This window comes from Cinclus cinclus, chromosome 8, assembly GCF_963662255.1.
Source record: "Cinclus cinclus chromosome 8, bCinCin1.1, whole genome shotgun sequence".
Lineage (NCBI taxonomy): Eukaryota > Metazoa > Chordata > Aves > Passeriformes > Cinclidae > Cinclus > Cinclus cinclus.
This window is the reverse complement of record NC_085053.1, coordinates 30,019,702-30,039,836: the sequence shown is the minus strand read 5'-3', so window position 1 is coordinate 30,039,836 and position 20,135 is coordinate 30,019,702. Positions and strand designations below refer to the sequence as shown.

General features: G+C 47.5%; 1 protein-coding gene across 5 annotated transcripts; it reads left to right on the top strand.

Moving 5' to 3' along the window:
* The first annotated feature begins 2,326 nt into the window (after positions 1 to 2,326).
* On the top strand, positions 2,327 to 19,654 carry SRSF11 (serine and arginine rich splicing factor 11). 5 transcript variants are annotated; one of them, XM_062497968.1, is made up of 13 exons: positions 2,327 to 2,389; positions 2,536 to 2,688; positions 6,896 to 7,029; positions 10,856 to 10,965; positions 12,098 to 12,190; positions 13,405 to 13,454; positions 13,743 to 13,870; positions 16,084 to 16,165; positions 16,420 to 16,551; positions 16,711 to 16,800; positions 17,287 to 17,382; positions 17,971 to 18,109; positions 18,213 to 19,654. In XM_062497968.1, exons 1-13 carry the CDS (start codon positions 2,334 to 2,336, stop codon positions 18,405 to 18,407), a joined length of 1,458 nt encoding a protein of 485 aa, XP_062353952.1. In that variant the 5' UTR covers positions 2,327 to 2,333; the 3' UTR covers positions 18,408 to 19,654. The 5 variants fall into 5 exon arrangements, with proteins under 5 accessions (XP_062353952.1, XP_062353951.1, XP_062353954.1 ...); XM_062497967.1 differs by having other exon boundaries at positions 18,210 to 19,654; XM_062497970.1 differs by lacking the exons at positions 2,327 to 2,389; positions 2,536 to 2,688; positions 6,896 to 7,029 and adding an exon at positions 7,049 to 9,827 and having other exon boundaries at positions 10,436 to 10,965; positions 18,210 to 19,654.
* Positions 19,655 to 20,135: the final 481 nt, after the last annotated feature.

The following is a 20,135-nucleotide window of genomic DNA, read 5'->3' as shown; positions in this document are numbered from 1 at the left end:
TTTTGGGGGGGTTTTGCTGTCATAACTTTGCCGGGTAAAGAGTGGTGGTCGAATAAACATTCGTAAAGTCTCTGGGTGATAGTCAGTCTCATAGATAACCATCTGGTCTTGGTAGATAAAAACTGGCAAAAGTTGGGAAGTCTGGTGTTTGTAGGTAGGCAGCATTGATCAAACGAAGGCACGAAGTCTGATTTTGCAAAATCTATCGGAAGGTCTGATTTTGCAAACTGGTAGTAGGTACAACTTATTTAGCATAACCGGGGGATTTCAAACAGAATTTCAAATCATATATTTTACCTAATATCCATGCCTCACTTCAGGGGTTTATACAAACCCCAATACTTTTATGACTAACACGAACCTTTCATCAGTTATCACAGTGTTGTACACGCGAGGAGCAGGAATTGTAAACGGCGCTTTTCCATCAGTTTATTGTTTTTTTCCTTTCCTCCTTAGCTCAGTGCTACACTGCAGCCTCGTGGGTAGCTCGATGGTTTTCAGGGTCTGTTCCAGCCTCAGCAGAATCTCAGGATGGGTTTGGGAGGACTTTAAATTCTGTTTCATTCCTTCTCTGCCATGGCAGAGACACATTCCGCTATCCCAGTCTCTTCCCAGCCCTGTCCAGCCTGGCCTTGGACACTTCCAGGGATCCAGGGACAGCCACAGCTTCTCTGGGTACCCTGTGCTTTGGAGGGCCTGCCCTCCCTCCCAATATCCCATCCAAATATTCCTGCCCATTGTCCTATCTGAATATTCCTGCCCAATATCCCATCTAAATATTCCTGCCCATTATCCCATCCAAACATTCCTGCCCAATTTCCCATCCAAACCAGCACATGGAATCAGCCCTGTGGCTGCAGGTCCCACCAGTAGCTCCCAGGGACAGGAAAATGATGATAAAGGAATGTGGTGCCATGTTTAATTAATTGTAGCTCCCTTCACTCTGAAACAGCACATTTGTGTTTCAAGCACTCCTCTCTTTGAAAAATGCATCTACGAGCAGTTCCATTGGAATGAAAAGTAATTAGTGGAGGTTTAAATACATTTGTTAAGTATGTGATTCAGGAAGCTCACTTCAGGCGCTTGCTCTTCACTAAGGATATTGCACTCATTAGTTTTATACCACTGTTCTTTAATTCTCCCTCTTTTTTTTCCTCCTCTCTCAGTTGAGGCAGAAACACCCAGAAGATACTGGGTATTTCAACTGGTTATTTTAAAAAAAATGCTAAAAATGGGTTTTAAGGACTTCAGAAGTTGCGTGCTCTGTGCCTCAGGGCCCCTGGTAAAACACACTATGTCACTTTTACCTCATTCACTTCCAGTGCTGCTGGAAATAAACTTAAGTTCCACGTGGAACATTGCTGACAAATTCAGATTTGGAATTTTGATAAGCTTTCAGCAATTCAGTACAAGGTACAGCATCTGTGATATTTTGTAAGTGGAAATGTGATATCTGGTAAGGCAGGACAATGAGCATCTCCTACTTTATGAATCGGATGCAGTAGAATTTCAGGTTGATTAATAAATAAGGCTTGTTTTATTTACATTCAGGAACATTTATGGGGAAATGCATTAACATAAAGCAACCAACTCATCGGGAAATAGAAAATTAAGAGAATAAAAAGCAGTAAAACGAGAGAATAAAAGTGAGCAGAAAATTGAGGATTAATCACCCAATGACAGCTTCAGGTAATGAAGTAATTTACCCCAAGCTTGCTCCCCCCAACTCACTTTTATTTACATTTCTCAGGGCCTGAGTCCTTGATTCCTTTGGAGAGGAATTGTTGTGTCTGACCAGAATGGGAGAGCAGCAGCTGACACTGGATGTGGAATTACACAAATATACGGGAAAAAAAAGTTAGAATCCTAAGGCATCACTCGGACAGTGTATTTGGTAAGAGTTTGGTCTACAAAATAGTGAAAAACAAAGCTCGCTCATGAAAATTTTTTAAAGTTTAATAAGGGATGAAAGAGCTGACAGATTATACTATATCAAAAGGCAGTTAAAAGGGAATACAAACTGTACTATATCCAAATCGTTGTGATTAACAGGAACTTGTAAAACCTAATATATAAATGCGAAAGCACTACATTTAGATTATCACGAATATTTTTGTCATAAACAACAACATGAACAATATTTGCGTTGTTATTTACGTTAAGATTACGAGGGGAGGAGGAGGAGATGGGGACCCCTCAGGTTTCCCGCGCGCGGGCTGGGGGGGGGGGGGGGGGGGGGGGGGGGTGTGTGGAAATGAGCGCGCCCTGTCTGCGCAGGCGCCGCCCCTGCGCGCGGGCGTCCCTCTCTCCGTGCGTGTCCGGCGGCGCTGCGCATGCGCGGGGCCGAGCGCCGCGGTGCACTGTGGGATACTGCGGCCCGGGCAGGCTGGTGAGGCGGCGCGCGCGGGGCCGGGCCGGGGGCGAACCGGAGAGGGAGGGGGGAGCGAACCGAACCGGGCCGGGCCGGGAGCAGCGAACCGCAGCGCCCCGCCCGCGCCTCACCCCGCTCTTCTCCCCCCGCTGTGTCCGCTGCAGCACCGGTGGAGCGGGCGGCGGCGCGATGGCCTCCAGCAGCGGCACCGACGTGATCCAGGTCACCAACGTCTCGCCCAGCGCCAGCTCGGAGCAGATGCGGACCCTCTTTGGCTTCCTGGGCAAGATCGAGGAGCTGCGCCTCTTTCCTCCCGAGTGAGTGCGGGCCCGGCCTGGCCTAGCCTGGCCTCGCCGCCTCCTCCCCCCCCCCCCCCCCGCGGCCCAGCGCCGCCTCCCTCCCGCCTGCCCCCCCGGTTCTCCCGGCCCGGGCCGCCCCCGCTCCCGGGGATCCGCCCGCTGCGCCCGGGGGCTGGGGGGGCGGCTCTGGCTGCGCACCCCTAGAGCTGCTGCTCCCTGCGCGGCTCTGCTCGGTCACGGGATTGCGGGGATTAATGCGGGGCGTGGAGTGACACGTGCGGCTCCGGTGAAATTCACGTTTGTCTCCGGGAGTTGTTTGTCCAGGGTTGTGCCCGCTGAGCCTCCGCTGTCTGCGTCACCTCCGCAAAACTAGATGTAGAGAAATGCATTTCCTACGGAGAATTTTGTGCTAGAGTAGCATCTTAAGTCAAATTTACCAAGAATACGCTTTTAATATTTGTGTTCCTTGGTAACAAATCTGTGCTGAGCAGAAAGGTAAACGCTAGCAGACAAATAAAAGTTTCTCATTTGCACATCTTCCAAGGAATTCTGTGCGAATTAAAACAAGTAATGCACATTTCAGATGTGTGCACGACTGAAAATAAAGTTTCAGGTACCCTTGCAATTTACAAATAGCCACAAAAAAAAAAAAAGAAATAAGAAAGTTTTTATGTCTTCACTTGCAGTTAAGTTCTGATGAAAATAAATAGTGCTTTCAGAATCCTTTCTGATGCAGTATCAAACTTGGTTCTTAGCAGTGCTGATGGTTTCAGTTTGATTGATTTTCAGAGCCTGGTGTCATTATATGTTGGTGTTTTCCATATTCCTTGTATAAGTTAAAGGTTTTCTTTCTGCCATGATGAAGGCTAATGAAACAAGAACGCAACCAATTATTTTTAATAGCCAAAATCACATGGATTTTTTATTTCAGGGGAAAAAATTCTCTCACAAAAATTTGTTTTTCCTCATCGAGGCTTCCATCCCTGCTAGCCCAAGCCAGAGACAGTTGCAGAGGGAGTTTCCTTGTTCACAACTGGCATCACTGACCTGGCAGGGGCTCGCCTGGGACAGGTGCAGTCCTCTCCGGGGCTGCTCTGACTTTGAACACTTTGTCTCATTTTTCGGGGCAGGTGGTTTGTATGTCTGAAACTTTGTAGCTGTAGATACACATTAACTAATCTGTTCAGAGATTGCTTCAGTGCCCTGGTGTCCTTTCCCTGGTGTGGGGAGGGCCCTGGCACTCTCTCACCCCCTGCAGGTTTTCCCGGGGCTCGTGGGAATCTGCCCTGGCTCACTGCAGGGCTCCCGGTTCCACGTCACCCCGAAGGCAGGGACATTTTCTAATAGTGCCACCTTCTTTTCCTCTTCCTTCTCCTTCAGATTCCAGCTCCTGACTTTTCCCTGCCTGTGGTGTCCATCCATTTTTGGAGGGGTATGGGGTACAAATTCTAATCTCTGAATTCTCCCCATAATCTGGATTCCCCTCAATCCTGGATCCTGCTGGGATTCTCCCTTGCTTATAGTGCTTGAGGAACCAATCCCATTTCCCTTGCTCCACCTCCTTGTTTGATCTGTGTCACTCTTCTGTAGAACTTCCTTGTTCTCCTGCACTTCCTGATCATGTGTGACTTCCTGTTCTTTTTACTTCTCTAAATTCCTGGTTTTCCTCCTCTCCCCTCATCCACCTGCTTTTCCCAGCTTATTTAATTCCCTGTTTCCTATGTCTTGTACACTTCAGCTTCATCTTTAATGCACAACCAGTTTTGGGACTCTTCCAGTTTTCCTCCCCCTCCTCCTGCTTTTTCTGGACTCCATTGCTTGGTTCTCATTTTTATTATATTCTGTAAAACTCCATCCACACTGGAAAGTGGAGGGAATGGATTTCTGGGTTTCCTGTATTCCAGCCCCAGGAAATCCTGGTGTGTCCCAGCATTCCAGTGGCTGAGAGACAATTCCTGAATGTTTCAGTCTTGGGTGAATTAGAATAATGATGGATAATGGCTTTTTTTGGGAGCTGTTGAGAACATCCAGTTCTTGTTGAATTTCACCCAGCTTGGATTTGAGAGTGAGTGGAAATACCATTTTAAAAAGTGCAATAAACAGATGTAATTAAATGTCAGGCTGCAGAAGCATTGCCTAACACATTTTCAGTTGTTATTTTAGGTTCATTATTTTGGGAAAAAGCTCAGCTATCCCAAAGCATTCCCAGTGGCACTCCTGGCTGTAAACAGGATCTGCTGAAGAGTGAGTAGGATCTGCCCTGGTTCACATTCCTTTGTTGTCACTGGCATTTTCAAAATGCCTGAAAATATTGGGCTGCATTTCTGTAATAAATTATGTAATTTTTATACAGTTTAGATTAGGAACTCCTTTAGATCTGCCATCACCCCTTGATTTACATTTCCTTACAAATTTACTGTGGTTTTTCTTAAGCACCTTCTTTTAGTGCTTCTTAATATTATTAATAGTGCTTATGTTATTATTTTGTATTGTTAATTAATTATTACTTATGGGCTAAAAAAGGCACCATTTTGGCAAGCTTCTGTGGATTCCTGGGCACAGAAGAGCCAACAGATTCGATTTTTTTTTCTCATTTATCACTGCAGTTACTTCCCAATTTATTCAGTCTGCAAGCTGTGGGAGCAAGTGGCTGTTTCTAATTTTAATGCTTCAGAAGCTGCAATGTGCTGGCTCCAATTTAGTTTTCCACATCAGGTGAAATGTAAGGTTATTCAAGCATGGTCTGACAGTCACTGGGGCAGTTGTGTGTGTTGGGCTCAGTGGGGCTGAAGGTGAGGGAGCTTTTGGCATTTGCAGTGCCAGAAATAGATCCTGGATCTGTCTGGTTGTGTCAGAGTTGTTCCCTGAATTCTGACAACCCCCAGTGCTGAAAAGCTTGATCAGCCCAGATCAAACTGCTCTGGAGCTGGGATGCCTTTGAAGTAGGATGTTTTGGAGTTGTGGCTGGGAATCCAGGTAGAAAAATTCGATTTTTGTCAGGATCAGTGATGTTTTCAGAGCTCCCCAGGCTGATCTGGACCTCTGGCCTGGCATAGGAACACGGGCTTTAGGATTTACTGCTGCTTCCACTCCCTGCCTGGGGCCTTCTGCAGGCAGCTTATAACTCCTCTGTCCCACAGTTCTGTCTGCAGAACAACTTTTCTTCCTGTCTTTCACTTTGTACATCCAATTACAGCAAAACCTGCCCTGCTCTGGGGACAGGGGGTCCTGAAAACCCATTCTGGACCTTGCCTGGGTTGACTGCACCTGGTTTTTTCACTTGGGTTTGGTTTTAGGGAAGCTACAGCTGCAGTTCTACAATTCTTTCCTGTTGCAGGAAGTAGATATTTCTGGGTTGGTTTTTCTTTGAAGTGACTCAAAACTTCTCACTTTTGGGTTTGTAGGTTGACAGACACTTGTTCTGAGCTGGGAACAGGCACAGACCTACCTCAAGGGAGAGTTTTGTTTTACTGTGCTCAGCTTTTCATTCCTGCCTGAGCTCCTTAAATTTCCTGCTGCAGGACAGGCAGGAGCTCAGCACTGGGCATTCCTCAGGATGTGGGAGCACGGTGAAGTTGAGTCTGAAAGCTGGAATGGGATTGGGTAGATGACTAAAACAGAATCTCAGACTGGTTTGGGTTGGGAGTGACCTTAGAGCTCACCCAGTGCCACCCCTGCCCTGTCAGGGACATCTCCCACTGTCCCAGGCTGCTGCAGCCTGACCTTGGACACTGCCAGGGATCCAGGGGCAGCCCCAGCTTCTCTGGGAATTCTATTCTGGGGCCTCAGCACCATCCTAGCCAGGAATTCCTTCCCAGTATCCCACCTATCCCTGCCCTCAGTCAGGTCAAAACCGTCACCTCACACCCTGCCCTTGTCCCCAGGGTCCTTTAATCATCCCCCTTCTCATTTCCCAGTCTACATTCATCAGTCACTGGGTGCCTGGAGCTGGGAGTGTGGAACCACAGGGTAGAACAGACACAAAACTGGCAACATTTTCTCCTTTTTCAGCCAAGTTTTCCTCCCAGCCAGGGCAGATCTTTACATTTGGGTGACCGCTCGCAGATCTACTGCGCACAACAGAACTTCTATTTATTTATCTTTGTTTATTATGCATAACAGACCTAATGCACATCTCCAAGTGAGGGAACAGAACCAAGGGTGTGATTTTGGGGGTTTGCTGTGGCTGCCTGCTGTCCCTGAGTGCTGGCTCTGTCTCTTGCAGTGACTCCCCCTTGCCGGTGTCGTCGCGTGTGTGCTTTGTAAAGTTCCACGACCCCGACTCGGCCGTGGTGGCCCAGCACCTGACAAACACTGTGTTCGTTGACAGAGCCCTCATAGTCGTTCCCTATGCTGAAGGTTTGTAACTTGTTTGATGTTCTACGGGGCCACCTTTGGGTGGTGGTTGGTTTCTGTCTAGTGCACAGAATTTATCACTAGTCCTATGTCAAACATTGTCAGAGATTGCCATTCTGAAACCCTTGGTATATTGCCTTTGGCCCCTGGATTTGATCAGTTTGTTTTCCCTAGCGACACCAAATCAAAGTGGAAAGTTTTGTGTGTCTGGAAGTGTAGAATAAGAACGTTTTAGGCAGAGTTCTGTGCAAATTGTGCTCTGTGTCAGTCTCAACGAGACGTTTTCCCAAGCAGACTGTAATGCAAACAGGTTGATATCTTAAGGAAATTTCACCTTAATAATTGTTTGCCACTTTCACTCTCTTAATGAGAATGGTTTCTCCCTCCCTGAGAGTGCATGGGAGAGGAATTCACATTCCTTTGGGATATGCTGCCACTGCATTTATTTGGGAACATCCCCAAAAAAGGCCCTCACTCTCCTTATGGAGTCCAGTATACCAAGGGTTTCAGTAATTATGGTTTAATTCAACAACTTCCAAGAGGTGCCACATGGGCACTGGTCCTAGTTTTTAATTCCAAGTTTTCTTGTTCATCCTTGATATATTTAATAGCATTTCACTAAATAATAAACTCTTCTCTCTGTTATTTGTGTGTGTGATTTTTGTAGTGGAGAAGGCAAATGCAAAGCCCTTCCAGATGACTGAAAAACAGTGGGTCCTCTGCAGCTACAGGGGATTCTAGCCATTAACTAAAGGCCAGCAAGCACTCAAGTCCCCAAGTGTTTTCCTGGTGTAACCACTTGTTAACTACATTTTCTCTTCTTCTTTTTATTTTTACATTTTAGGGTGTTACAGTAATTTGAAAGGCAATGAGCAGGGTTTTTGGAACTTACCTTAAAAGCAAAGTGCTGAGAAGACACCTCTTCTTACAGAAGTCTTATTAAACTCTTCTAGACTTGCTTTAGAAGTAACTGATTTCCATTGTACTTGTGCATTTCTTGATTTACTTCTGGGAAAGGTTGAATTGAATAAAATCTTGCAGATTAAGTCATACTACAGTGCTAAGTTTGGTACATGGCCTGGGGTCACACCTGCAATCTGTCATGCTGGAGCTGTCTCTTGAGGCCTGGGGAGCTGTCTTATCTTATCTTTGTGTTCCTTAAGCGTAAAAGATACGAAACTTAAAAGATGTTTAACCTAATTCCTGGAGTGTAGGAATGTGCAGGGACTGAGCCCTGCTGCTTCCTGAGGGCACAGAACCCCTTCTGCCACGGAGTTACTGCTCCTGCTGCCCCTGCTTGAGAACAGCAGAGCTGAAAATCTTCATGTCCCTGTGTGGGTATTAAACACAGCACCAGCCCAGTGAGATTGTGCTGGAATGTTCTCCAAGGCCCATGGGAATAATGCCAGTGTTTAACTCTTCCTACAAGGATAAACCCACTTTTCTCTTTGTCAGTCTGACTTTGCTCACTGTGGATAAAGCTGGCACACAGAGAAACCTGCCCAGCAGCTGTGCTTCAGAAAATCAAATTATTAAAGTAGAATATTTTACTGGGCCTCTTAAGTCATTCCTGGGCTGTACCTTGTGTTGTTTAACACTTCAGGATTTAATGGCCTTGGCACATCACAAGAGAGATGTTCAGCCAATCAAGTACTGCCCCAGGGTTGATAATCCCACACTCTGTCCCTGTGCTGGAGTACAGTTTTTCCCCCAAAATTCAGCCTGCCAGGGTCCCAATCCAACAAGAAGCAGCATTTCCCCAACCCACAGTGCCACTGCTGATGTGCTTAAAGCCAGGCCTGTGCTGAATGGGGCCCTCCTCTCTCTGATTTCTGCTGTGCTAATGAACCTGTGTGATTATTGCCTGTCACTAAAGCAAATGTTTATTATCTGTTTAGTGCAATAATTCCCCCCCTGTCCCAAGTTTTAGCTCACACAGACACTTTGGTGTTGGCTGTTGCTTTGTGTTGTAGAGCTATACACAAAGGCTACGGTAAGGTTTAGTATTTGTCATTTTCTCTGGGCTAATTCCTAGATTTGGAAGGAACTCTTAAGGTTAAAGATGGCTGGGGGGGGTGTTTAGGTTCTTTGGTTAATGTTTGTTTCTTTTGTCTGTTTCTTTTTCTTTCATTTCTACACATTCATGCAGTATTTCATGGTTCTAACAAAGCAGCAGTAAAAAAAGCTCTTGAAGCATGAAAATTAACTGGTGAGGGGCCTCATTGTTTTTTTTTAATTGTAGTTTATTTAAATACTTTTTAAAGAAACAATTAGAGGATCAGATGCATGATTTTTTTTTAATGGATGCAGATCTTCTATGAGGTGTCTCGAGCTAAGTCTGAGGATTTATATTTAGATGCCAGAAATGTTGTAGTTGCACTAATTTGAAATGTTTAGCTGTAATTGATAAATATCCTCTTGAGACATAATTTTGCATGCCAAATGACCCCATAATCTCTCTGTAGGTATGTTGATATATTTATGCATTCCTGCCCTTTGCCTCCATGACCTTTTTCCCCTGTCCCTCCATAACTTTGGGTATCTAAAGTGCTGCCAGCTCAGTGCCACGAGCCAGATATCAGTGCTGTGTATTGTACATTTGTGTAGATTATCGGCACTTCTCAGTATAGGTGGGAGGAACCATTACCTTTATTTAACAGTGGTTTTTCTTTTTTGTTGTTGTGTTTTACAGTTCTTTTCCCTGGTTCAGCCTGAACTATATACCAGGCCCTGCTGAAAATACCACCCAACAGTTTTCTTCTGCAGCTTATCCAGTTTCTCTTAAGTGCCCTGTACATATTGTATGTTTTATGATGAGATGCAGTTTCTTAATATGTATTACAGAAACACTACTGGTATTTGCAACTATATAGTAAAATTGTTTTATTGAACTCTCATTTTGGGGGCTTGGGCACATTAACAAATTAATCCATCTGTATAGGGCTTTTGCTGTTGGATAGAGTAAAATTCCCTCCACACCTCAGTGTCCTGAGCACTCTGTGTGCAGAGCAGGCAGTGCAATAACCCCTGGGCTTAGCTGGCTGCAGGACTTTGGGCCACAAGTCCCCCCTGTGCCACCGCAGGTGGCAGCAGCATTGTTGGTGCTCTAGGCTGGCACATACTGGAACAAATGCATTTTACTGCACAGGTAAGGAATGTGCCAGCATCCCTGTGTGTATCCCAGCCACAGACACACCCCCAGCATTCCCGGAGAGCCGCAGGGACCGCATTCCATGTGCCACGTCAGCAAAAGCCCTACCCAAAAAAACACCCATCCCTTCTCTTTTAAGTTTGCCAAAATTTGTATGGTAGGTGTAAAAGAAAACAATAGTGAACTGTACCATATTATTAACCCCTAAATCCAACTTTTTTTGTCTTGTGTATCTTGATTTTTCTGTGTGCTTTGTAGTGAAGCAGCCGACACGAGTCGTTGTTCATAAAACAGCTTTTGAAAGTTGAGAGCACTCTCACCCCTGGAGAACCGACTGTGCTTGCTTACGTTTGGTTCATGACTTAAAAATCGAGTACAGGTGATGAAACCTTGGCAGTGTTAACAACAAAGTAGTGTGTATTGTGCTATTTTTTTTTTGCTCTAGAAACTTAACCTTTTGTAGAGAAAAAGGAACAGTCAAATTGTCACCCATTGAAGTTGCATTCTGACAAAAAAAGTTAATGCTAAATATTAATAGCCATCAAGCTTTGTATTTTAGCCAACATAAGTACTTTCAACAAACTCAGGTGGTGTATCAGGGAGACTTTGCTGGGTGTATTTGTGTATTTGGTGCCTCTGGGCTGGGATGCTCTCTAATGCCAGGCTGTTTTCCTGCAGGAGTCATTCCTGATGAGACTAAGGCTTTGTCTCTCTTGGCACCAGCTAATGCCGTGGCAGGGCTGCTGCCCGGGGGTGGCCTGCTGCCCACCCCCAACCCTCTCTCTCAGGTAGGCTGGGCAACCCCTGGGTGTCTTCTGCTGCATTCCCACTTCATTCCTGCTGCTTCTTTCAGGACAGATGTGCTCATTCCAGTTCTAGAGCAGTGCCTGGACCCCGATGGACTGGGACACGATAGTGACAAGTTGTTAGATGGAATATCCTCCTTTCCCTATTTCCTTATTCCCTGGGTTCTCAGCGCCCTGTTTGTGCCTCCCACCCCTCTCACCCTCTGTACTTTACAGATGTGACAAGCAATAGAGATCTCACAGATTTTAAATTGCTCAAGTCCAAGGAGCTGCCACGCTGTGAGATTCCCTTCATTAATCCTCCAGCTGAGGGGAAAGTTGGAGCCTTGCTTGTGTGAACCCACAAGAGTTCATGTGGAACATGTACAGTGAGAATTGCACATTGTGGGAGAAGCTGGGGTCACAGCTCAGCTCTTAACAGGGCACAGAACCAAATTAATCACAATAAAGCCTCATTAATTCTGCACTTCTCAAACCCACCTCAGCTCCTGCTGAGCTGAAGGACCCCCTGGCCATGGAGCTGCTCAGGAGGGAAGAGCCTGAATTTAACTTTTGAAACCCAGGGAAGGGGTTGGGAGAATCAAATGCAACCCAAAAGATTTCATCCACTTAAAAAAAACTGCCTATAAATGCTGGAAATGGTTGTTGAGGCACCTTAATTGCAGCAGTGCCCAGGCTGCCCCAAGCTCTGTGGTGGGATGTGTTCAGCACACACATTTACATTTTAGGGGAATTGTGCACACTCAGGTTTCCAAGCACATCTTGGCAGTGTGTGTTGGCTTTGGGTGTCTGTCTCAATCCTCTCATTTGAAAGGGCCCAAAATGAGCTGCTTTAGGGAGCCTTCTGCTCTCCAGTAGCTTTTTAACCACATTTAAAACATTTGCAGGAATGCAATATTGTTAAATTGTCCTTTAACATAAACTGTGGCCACCTCAACCCTAAAATGAATTAGAAATCAGGCAATAGCCTCAAAAACATAGAATTAATTTCCATGTTAGCACTGAAAAATAACTTCATTTTCAACTATCCCTTCAATTTATGAAATGCTTTACTCCTTCACCTTTATTTCCCCTGCCCACTGATGTCACTGACTGATTTTTGTCCCTGTCACAGATTGGTGCTGTCCCTTTAGCTGCTCTAGGAGCTCCTGCTCTCGACCCTGCCCTTGCTGCTCTTGGGCTTCCTGGAGCAAACCTGAACTCCCAGGTATGTCCTCATCCCAAAATATCTTTTATTGCCCCCCTCTTCCCTGCTCTGAAATTGGTTTTCATTTGTATCAGTTCACAGCCACTGCCTGGAAACTCCAGGGATTGGTTTCTGCTGGGAATAAGAAAATACCTGCTTTAATATCAAATTAAATGTTGGAATAATTTGGGAAATAGCAATGAAATATTTCAAATATGTGTCATTTTCTGGCCATGAGCCCGCCTTGTTCTTCAAGTAAAAAGTAGTTTTTACTTTTTAATTTTGGAGGTGTCAAAAATGTGAGGAAACTTAATTAGAGTGTTACAGCTGAATAAAAAAGGCTTTTAAGTACTAAGGAATAGAATATTGAGTATATTTCTATCAATATAAATATATTGAGCATATCTATATAGATAAAATATTTAAGAGGTAAGAACCAAGTGCTCCTATGAAGCAGCAATAATTTAGTGCATTGCTACTGCCATAATTTCAATTTTTTTATGTATTCTCATATGGAAGAACAAACAAATGATGGTAAAAATTAAATAACAAATAAAAAATAATTTTAAATGCAAATTAGAAAAATGTAAACTTGGGTTGATGGATTTTTGCACATTAAACCATCAGATTGTAACAAACATTTCAAAAATGAATCTTTGGGTTCATTATTAAAAAAATGAGCTGAGGATTAAACATTTTCTTCTTAATACCCCATTGGTGCAGGAAGTGACTGATCATAATACTACTTGGATTATCCTAAGAGCTGTAAATACATTTTTTCATGGAATATTTAAATGTTTATAAGTTGGCATTGAGGTCTTGAGTGGACAGACAGCTTAAAGAGCTCTGCTCTCAGAAATAACCTGTGCACAAAAATTTATTAGTACATAATTAGAGATACAACACACCCTAGCAGTGTATTTTTATCTGTTTGTGTTTTTATCCATTGGTGGTTTTTTTACCCATTTGTGGTTTTATCCATTTATGTTTTTATTGCTGATCCTGCCCAGGGCAGGGCTGGCTTTGGCTGCTGTAGAAAATAAAGTCCCTGAGCCCCCCAGTGTGGGATGTTCACAGTTCCCAGCAGCCCCAGTCCCACCATCCCAGTGTGGCTTTTCCTGTTTGCTGGGAGTGTTGTGGTCTGGTTTTCCAGCTGGGAAGGGACATTCCAGGGAAGGTTCTCCTGAGCTCTCACATCTCCCAGCCTGCTTTTAATTTTGTTTTTTTCCTCACAGTCTCTCGCAGCAGATCAGCTCCTAAAACTGATGAGCACAGTGGATCCAAAGTAAGCACCAGTGTTCCCAACCCTTGTATTGGAATGTCCATGGGAATGTCTGTGGGGCCTCAGTGCCCAATCCCTGTCCTGCTGGAGCTGATGGCAGCTTGGAAGGGCCTTGGAGCACCCTGGGCTAGGGAAGGTTCCCTGCCCGTGGCAGGGGGTGGGATGAGATGGGCTCCATGTCCCTCAATCATTCCAGGATTCCCTGACCCTGTGAACTGGCTCAGTCTGACAGTGCAGACCTGTATCCCATGGATTCCTCAGTCCTGAGTTTCTGGAATTTTGTCTTGCCAGGTTGAACCATGTGGCTGCAGGACTTGTGTCCCCCAGTCTGAAATCAGATACCTCCAGTAAAGAAATAGAAGAGGCCATGAAGAGAGTTCGAGAAGCACAGTCCTTAATTTCTGCTGCTATAGAGCCAGGTAATCCCAGCCTGGAGAACAGAGCCAGGTGATCCCAGCCTGGAGAACAGAGCCAGGTGATCCCAGCCTGGAGAACAGAGCCAGGTGATCCCAGCCTGGAGAACAGAGCCAGGTGATCCCAGCCTGGAGAACAGAGCCAGGTGATCCCAGCCTGGAGAACAGAGCCAGGTGATCCCAGCCTGGAGAACAGAGCCAGGTGATCCCAGCCTGGAGAACAGAGCCAGGTGATCCCAGCCTGGAGAACAGAGCCAGGTGATCCCAGCCTGGAGAGTAGAGCCAGGTGATCCCAGCCTGGAGAACAGAGCCAGGTGATCCCAGCCTGGAACACAGAGCCAGGTGATTCCAGCCTGGAGAACAGAGCCAGGTGATCCCAGCCTGGAGAATAGAGCCAGGTGATCCCAGCCTGGAGAGTAGAGCCAGGTGATCCCAGCCTGGAGAACAGAGCCAGGTGATCCCAGCCTGGAGAACAGAGCCAGGTGATCCCAGCCTGGAGAACAGAGCCAGGTGATCCCAGCCTGGAGAACAGAGCCAGGTGATCCCAGCCTGGAACACAGAGCCAGGTGATCCCAGCCTGGAGAACAGAGCCAGGTGATCCCAGCCTGGAGAACAGAGCCAGGTGATCCCAGCCTGGAGAACAGAGCCAGGTGATCCCAGCCTGGAGAGTAGAGCCAGGTGATCCCAGCCTGGAGAATAGAGCCAGGTGATCCCAGCCTGGAGAATAGAGCCAGGTGATCCCAGCCTGGAACACAGAGCCAGGTGATCCCAGCCTGGAACACAGAGCCAGGTGATCCCAGCCTGGAGAATAGAGCCAGGTGATCCCAGCCTGGAGAGTAGAGCCAGGTGATCCCAGCCTGGAGAACAGAGCCAGGTGATCCCAGCCTGGAACACAGAGCCAGGTGATCCCAGCCTGGAGAACAGAGCCAGGTGATCCCAGCCTGGAGAACAGAGCCAGGTGATCCCAGCCTGGAGAATAGAGCCAGGTGATCCCAGCCTGGAGAGTAGAGCCAGGTGATCCCAGCCTGGAGAACAGAGCCAGGTGATCCCAGCCTGGAACACAGAGCCAGGTGATCCCAGCCTGGAGAGTAGAGCCAGGTGATCCCAGCCTGGAGAACAGAGCCAGGTGATCCCAGCCTGGAGAACAGAGCCAGGTGATCCCAGCCTGGAGAACAGAGCCAGGTGATCCCAGCCTGGAGAACAGAGCCAGGTGATCCCAGCCTGGAGAACAGAGCCAGGTGATCCCAGCCTGGAGAACAGAGCCAGGTGATCCCAGCCTGGAACACAGAGCCAGGTGATCCCAGCCTGGAACACAGAGCCATTCCAGCCAGGATGAGCCTTGTACACAGCCCATGATAAAAGCTGGTGGTCTGCAGATTGCTGCCTTAATGCCTGTGGTCTGCAGGGAATTAATTTATTAGGCTTTTAATTATCCTGCTGTGGATGCTCCATGTGTCCTGCAGAAATGTGCTGGAATTAATCTGTTGCTTTCCCCAAAATTCACTGATTTGAAGCTTCCCTGAGGGAAGTTCCTCCTGCTGTCTCAGATTCCTGGATTTCCTGGCTTCACCACTTGGCATCCCTGCTGATGCTTCTAAGAGATGCTTTCCTTTTTCTTCATTCCTAATCTGGGCAAGTTTGTGAATAATTCTGTTTTTGGGGGCTTCTTTCAGCAGGTTTGATTTTAGAACAAGCTCCAGCAGCTCTCACAAATGTCAGAGCCACCAAATCTGAGAGGCAGGAACTTGAACACTGAAAATACAGAATATTCATCAGTTCTGCAGCCTCCTGATGATTTCTAGGAAAGAACAGAGCTCCTGTTCTTGTTCTTGCTTATCTTGAGACTTTTTTGTGGAAGTTCAAAACAGTCATATGAGAGGTTCTTCGGCCCCTCAAGAAGTGGCAGATTCTGAGCTTTTCACAGGATTTTCCATTCCCTTGCAGCCATCAGCTTTTCACTGACTTAAATTAAGATTTTTTTCTGAATTTTGACTTCTCCAGTTTTACATAAAAATGTTATTTTATGTCACAAACATCCCCATCCTCTGTTGGTTCTTTTTGTCTTGTGGATAAAATTATAGATGACCCTTCATTTCAAACAGCAAAATCAGGTTGATTTATATCAATTGCCTGAAGCCCCAGGTACTTTCCTTTAGAAAATCTTTTTAAATATTAAAAAATAAAAAACATTGGTTTTTATTCTGCTTTTCCTTTTTCAGACAAAAAAGATGAAAAACGAAGACATTCGAGGTCGAGGTCGCGCTCGAGGAGGAGGAGGACACCTTCCTCATCCAGACACAGGTGACTGAGCAGTTCCTGAAAAACACCTCCCAAAATTCCTGCAGAAATCATTCTTGGGAAGATGCTTGGGGTTTGATTCAGGGCTCTAAAGATTTATTGACATTTCAGTCACAGAGCTCCTGTGCAGCACAGGGGGAGCTGAGCACGGAGGTTTTTGTTGGATTTTAGGGAGTTTTCCCTCACCCTGAGCAGCAGGGCTGGGAACATCCCATAATGTCCTTTCTGTGATTCCCATGGTGCTGTGTCCCTGGCAGACGTTCCAGGAGCAGATCAAGGAGAAGGTCCCACTCCAAATCCAGGAGCAGGAGGCGATCCAAAAGTCCCAGGAGAAGGAGATCCCATTCCAGAGAGAGGAGCAGGAGGTCTCGGAGCACATCCAAAACCAGGTGAGGACTGCAGGGAATGCAGCCCTGAGCAGGGCAGGGATTGTCCCTGTGCTGGAACTGCTCAGTTCAGGGAGCCTGGGGAGCCACCCCTTCCCTGTACAGCAGATGAGGAAGTGCTGCTTGAAAGTGACTTAAACTTCATCTCTCTTCTACTAAAAGGGATAAAAAGAAGGAAGAGAAAGAAAAGAAACGTTCTAAAACTCCCCCCAAAAGCTACAGCACAACCAGAAGATCCAGAAGCACAAGCAGGTACAGAAATGGGATTTTGATACACTTAAGTATTAAATAGAAGAAGATGTTCTTGTGATAGAGCAGCTGCTCTGTGGAAGGAGCTGGGCTTTGAGGTCCCTTCCAACCCAAACCATGCCTGGATCCCATTGGATCATGATTCCAATGTGGATGGGTCTGGTACAGGCACAACAGCCCCTGTACCACCGGTGTCAGTAAGATACTTTGATTTCCCTGCAGTGTTTGAGGTGAATTCTTTGGTCTTAGAACAGTTTCTCCTGCTCTGTGTCAGAGTTTGATCTCCAGGGTCACTGCCAAGCTCTTCCTGATTCAGGGAATAAATCCAGACAAAAGCCTTTCATTTTTTTTTTTTAACTTCCAAATTTAACATGCAGTTTTAACAGCTCTTTAGCACCCTGTGAGCAGGGCTAGGGCTGGAGTTAGGGATACATTTGTAGCTTTAAAGAAGTGAACACTGATTTCCCAAGCTCCTGTGTCTCCCTGCAGAGAACGGCGGCGCAGGCGGAGCCGGAGTGGGACACGCTCCCCGAAAAAGCCCAGGTCTCCCAAACGGAAAATGTCCCGGTCCCCGTCACCCAGAAGGTCAGGAAAACACTTGGCTGGAAAAAAATGTGTCTGGGTGGGAAATTCCCAAATTGTGACCTCCAGGGAGGCTCCCAGGGGATTCTGTTTGAGAGGGATCTTGGCTGTTTTTATGGAGCTGCTCTGGGGTCAGCTGGGAGCTCCAAGGTCCCAGGGGTGGTAAGAGTAGGATGTGCCACAATTCCCAGTCCCTTTGGCTCTGCCCAGTAGGAATCAGCTGGTTTTGGATGGCCTGGGAGTTTTGTGAGCCTGTTCCAGGATGGGGAACTCGAGGTGCTCCTCTGTAAAACCATGTAGCATCGCTGTTCTTGCTGTCCAGGATTTGGACTCTATGATCCCTGTGGGGCCCTTCACCTCAGGAGTTCCCATGGTTCTGTTTGCCACAGCATTGCTCAGCCTTGGCTTTGTTGTCCTTGAGCCAGAGCTAAGAAGTTGGGATTTTGGGTGTTCCTGGAAGCAGAGGCTGTTCCCTACTTGCACTCTGCCATTTTCCTTTGGGTTTGCTGCGGGTAACGCTCTGGACACAGTTCCAGCCATGGAATGGGGTGATGGTGATGGGTCTCATGCTCTTCCTGCTGATCCTCACAGGCATAAAAAGGAAAAGAAGAAGGATAAAGACAAGGAGAGGAGCAGAGACGAGAGGGAACGATCGACGAGCAAGAAAAAGAAGAGCAAAGACAAGGAGAAGGATCGAGACCGGAAATCCGAGAGTGACAAGGATGTGAAAGTATGTTCCAAAAACCCCCGGAGCTGCTCCCAGCCCTGCCCCACATCCCCCCTGCCCCTGCCCACAGGGAAGTGCTAACGTGTCCCTTTCCCTGGCAAAGCAGGTCACAAGGGACTACGACGAGGAGGAACAGGGCTACGACAGCGAGAAGGAGAAGAAGGAGGAGAAGAAGGTGGCGGATGCTCCCTCCCCCAAAGGGAAGGAGCCCGTGGCTGAGAAGGGCAGCGGGGATCCAGGCAGGGAATCCAAGGTGAACGGGGACGACCACCACGAGGAGGACATGGACATGAGCGACTGAGCCCGCCCACAGCCCCTCCAGTGTGATCCTTTATGCTGTACTTGTTAATCCTCAACCTAGATGTATCCAGCTCCGAGCTCTCCATGGTCTGTCCATCCCAATACTAACTCACACCCAAAGCTTGAGACAGGGACCCCCTGCTCCAGGGGCCCAGCTGGGGCCGGGCCAGGCCACACGTCCCTCCTGCCTCCCTCCCTGCTTCATTCCCTGGAGTGTCCTGGGCTGAGCCAGCAGGGCCAGGAATGCGGGGAGTGTGGCACAGCCCCCCTGTCCTGTGGGAATGCCCCGGGAGTGTGGCACAGCCCCCCTGTGCTGTGGGAATGCCCCGGGAGTGTGGCACAGCCCCCCTGTGCCGTGGGAATGCCCCGGGAGTGTGGCACAGCCCCTCTGTCCTGTGGGAATGCCCCGGGAGTGGGGCACAGCCCCCCTGTGCCGTGGGAATGCCCCGGGAGTGTGGCACAGCCCCTCTGTCCTGTGGGAATGCCCCGGGAGTGGGGCACAGCCCCCCTGTCCTGTGGGAATGCCCCGGGAGTGTGGCACAGCCCCTCTGTCCTGTGGGAATGCCCCGGGAGTGGGGCACAGCCCCCCTGTGCCGTGGGAATGCCCCGGGAGTGTGGCACAGCCCCCTGTCCTGCAGCCACCCAGGGGCCTCCCCGACACTCCGGAGTCAGCCTTGGATCACACCAGCTCTTTGTGTTCTTGGCTTTAGTTGTGGTTTTAAGCCACAGGCTGGGCTTGGTTGGGTTTGCATTCCCGGTGGGTTTTGGTTGGCTTTGCCCAGGGTTCTGTGCCCTGACCTTCCTGAGGGCTCTCTCTCCACCGTGTCTGCTCAGCTCCAGCCAGGACGAGCTGGGATGGTCTGACCCCAGGAGGGGGAATCCTGCCCGTGCCCAGTGAGGGAGGGTTGGGGGCTCAGGAGCTCACCCACTGCAGCAGGGAGTGCATTCTAAAATGACCTTGGTCTGTTTTTAAAGCAAATCCATTGATAATGTACTTTTTACTTGATCTCAAGTTGTACAAATGGATAAATTTGTGTTCCTGTCCCGGCCGTTCCCTCCCTCCCGCACTCGGTGATCCCATGGTATTTGCAGAGTAGTTACCCAAAGCTGTTCCTTAGTTCCAGCAGCTCCAGAGCTTTTACTTTTGTGCAGGTAAAGAGACAAAAGTAGCCGACAGTCTGTGCCATGTCGATGTACAGTTTCTGAAAATGTTTTACAAAACTTTGATAATAAAACCCTGAAACTTCACCTCCTCTTCCTAGAAAACTCCAGGGTTTTATTTCCACCACTGGATGCAGCAAACTTTGCCTCATTCCTTATGGGTGACTTTCCCATCTCCCTGTTACAGTGAAGAAGGAATTATTTTACTTTTGGGGGGAAAATGGGTTCAAATGGGGATGTGGATGTTTATGGGAGTGCTGCTGGGTGAAAAGCAACAGAAGGCTCTGGGGAGACCCTGCCTGGAGTTGGAGCAACCTCAGGGCCACAACTGCAGTTATGGAAATCTTTTGTTTCAACTGGAATGGTGGAAGCCCTTCCTGGCAGTTTTCCTGCCCCTTTAAAATCAGATTTTCAATCAGCAAATCCTGGGCCTGCAGAGAGAGGCCCTGATCCCTGTGTGAGCTCAGGGGCTGATGCTAGGGGCAGGAGGGCAAGGCTAAGTTTAGAAACTAAAAACCCCAACCTCTCCCCCCACCAGGAGTCCCCAGCTCTCCCTCAAAAAAACCCA

What these genes read in the sequence shown, in the direction of transcription:
- SRSF11 (XM_062497967.1), top strand. Translation starts at nt 2,334, where the DNA reads ATGCGCGGGGCCGAGCGCCGCGGTGCACTGTGGGATACTGCGGCCCGG. An exon ending in AGTCGTTCCCTATGCTGAAG is followed by an intron (nt 7,030 to 10,855) that starts GTTTGTAACTTG and finishes GTTTTCCTGCAG; the next exon opens with GAGTCATTCCTGATGAGACT. An exon ending in CGGAGCACATCCAAAACCAG is followed by an intron (nt 16,552 to 16,710) that starts GTGAGGACTGCA and finishes TTCTACTAAAAG; the next exon opens with GGATAAAAAGAAGGAAGAGA.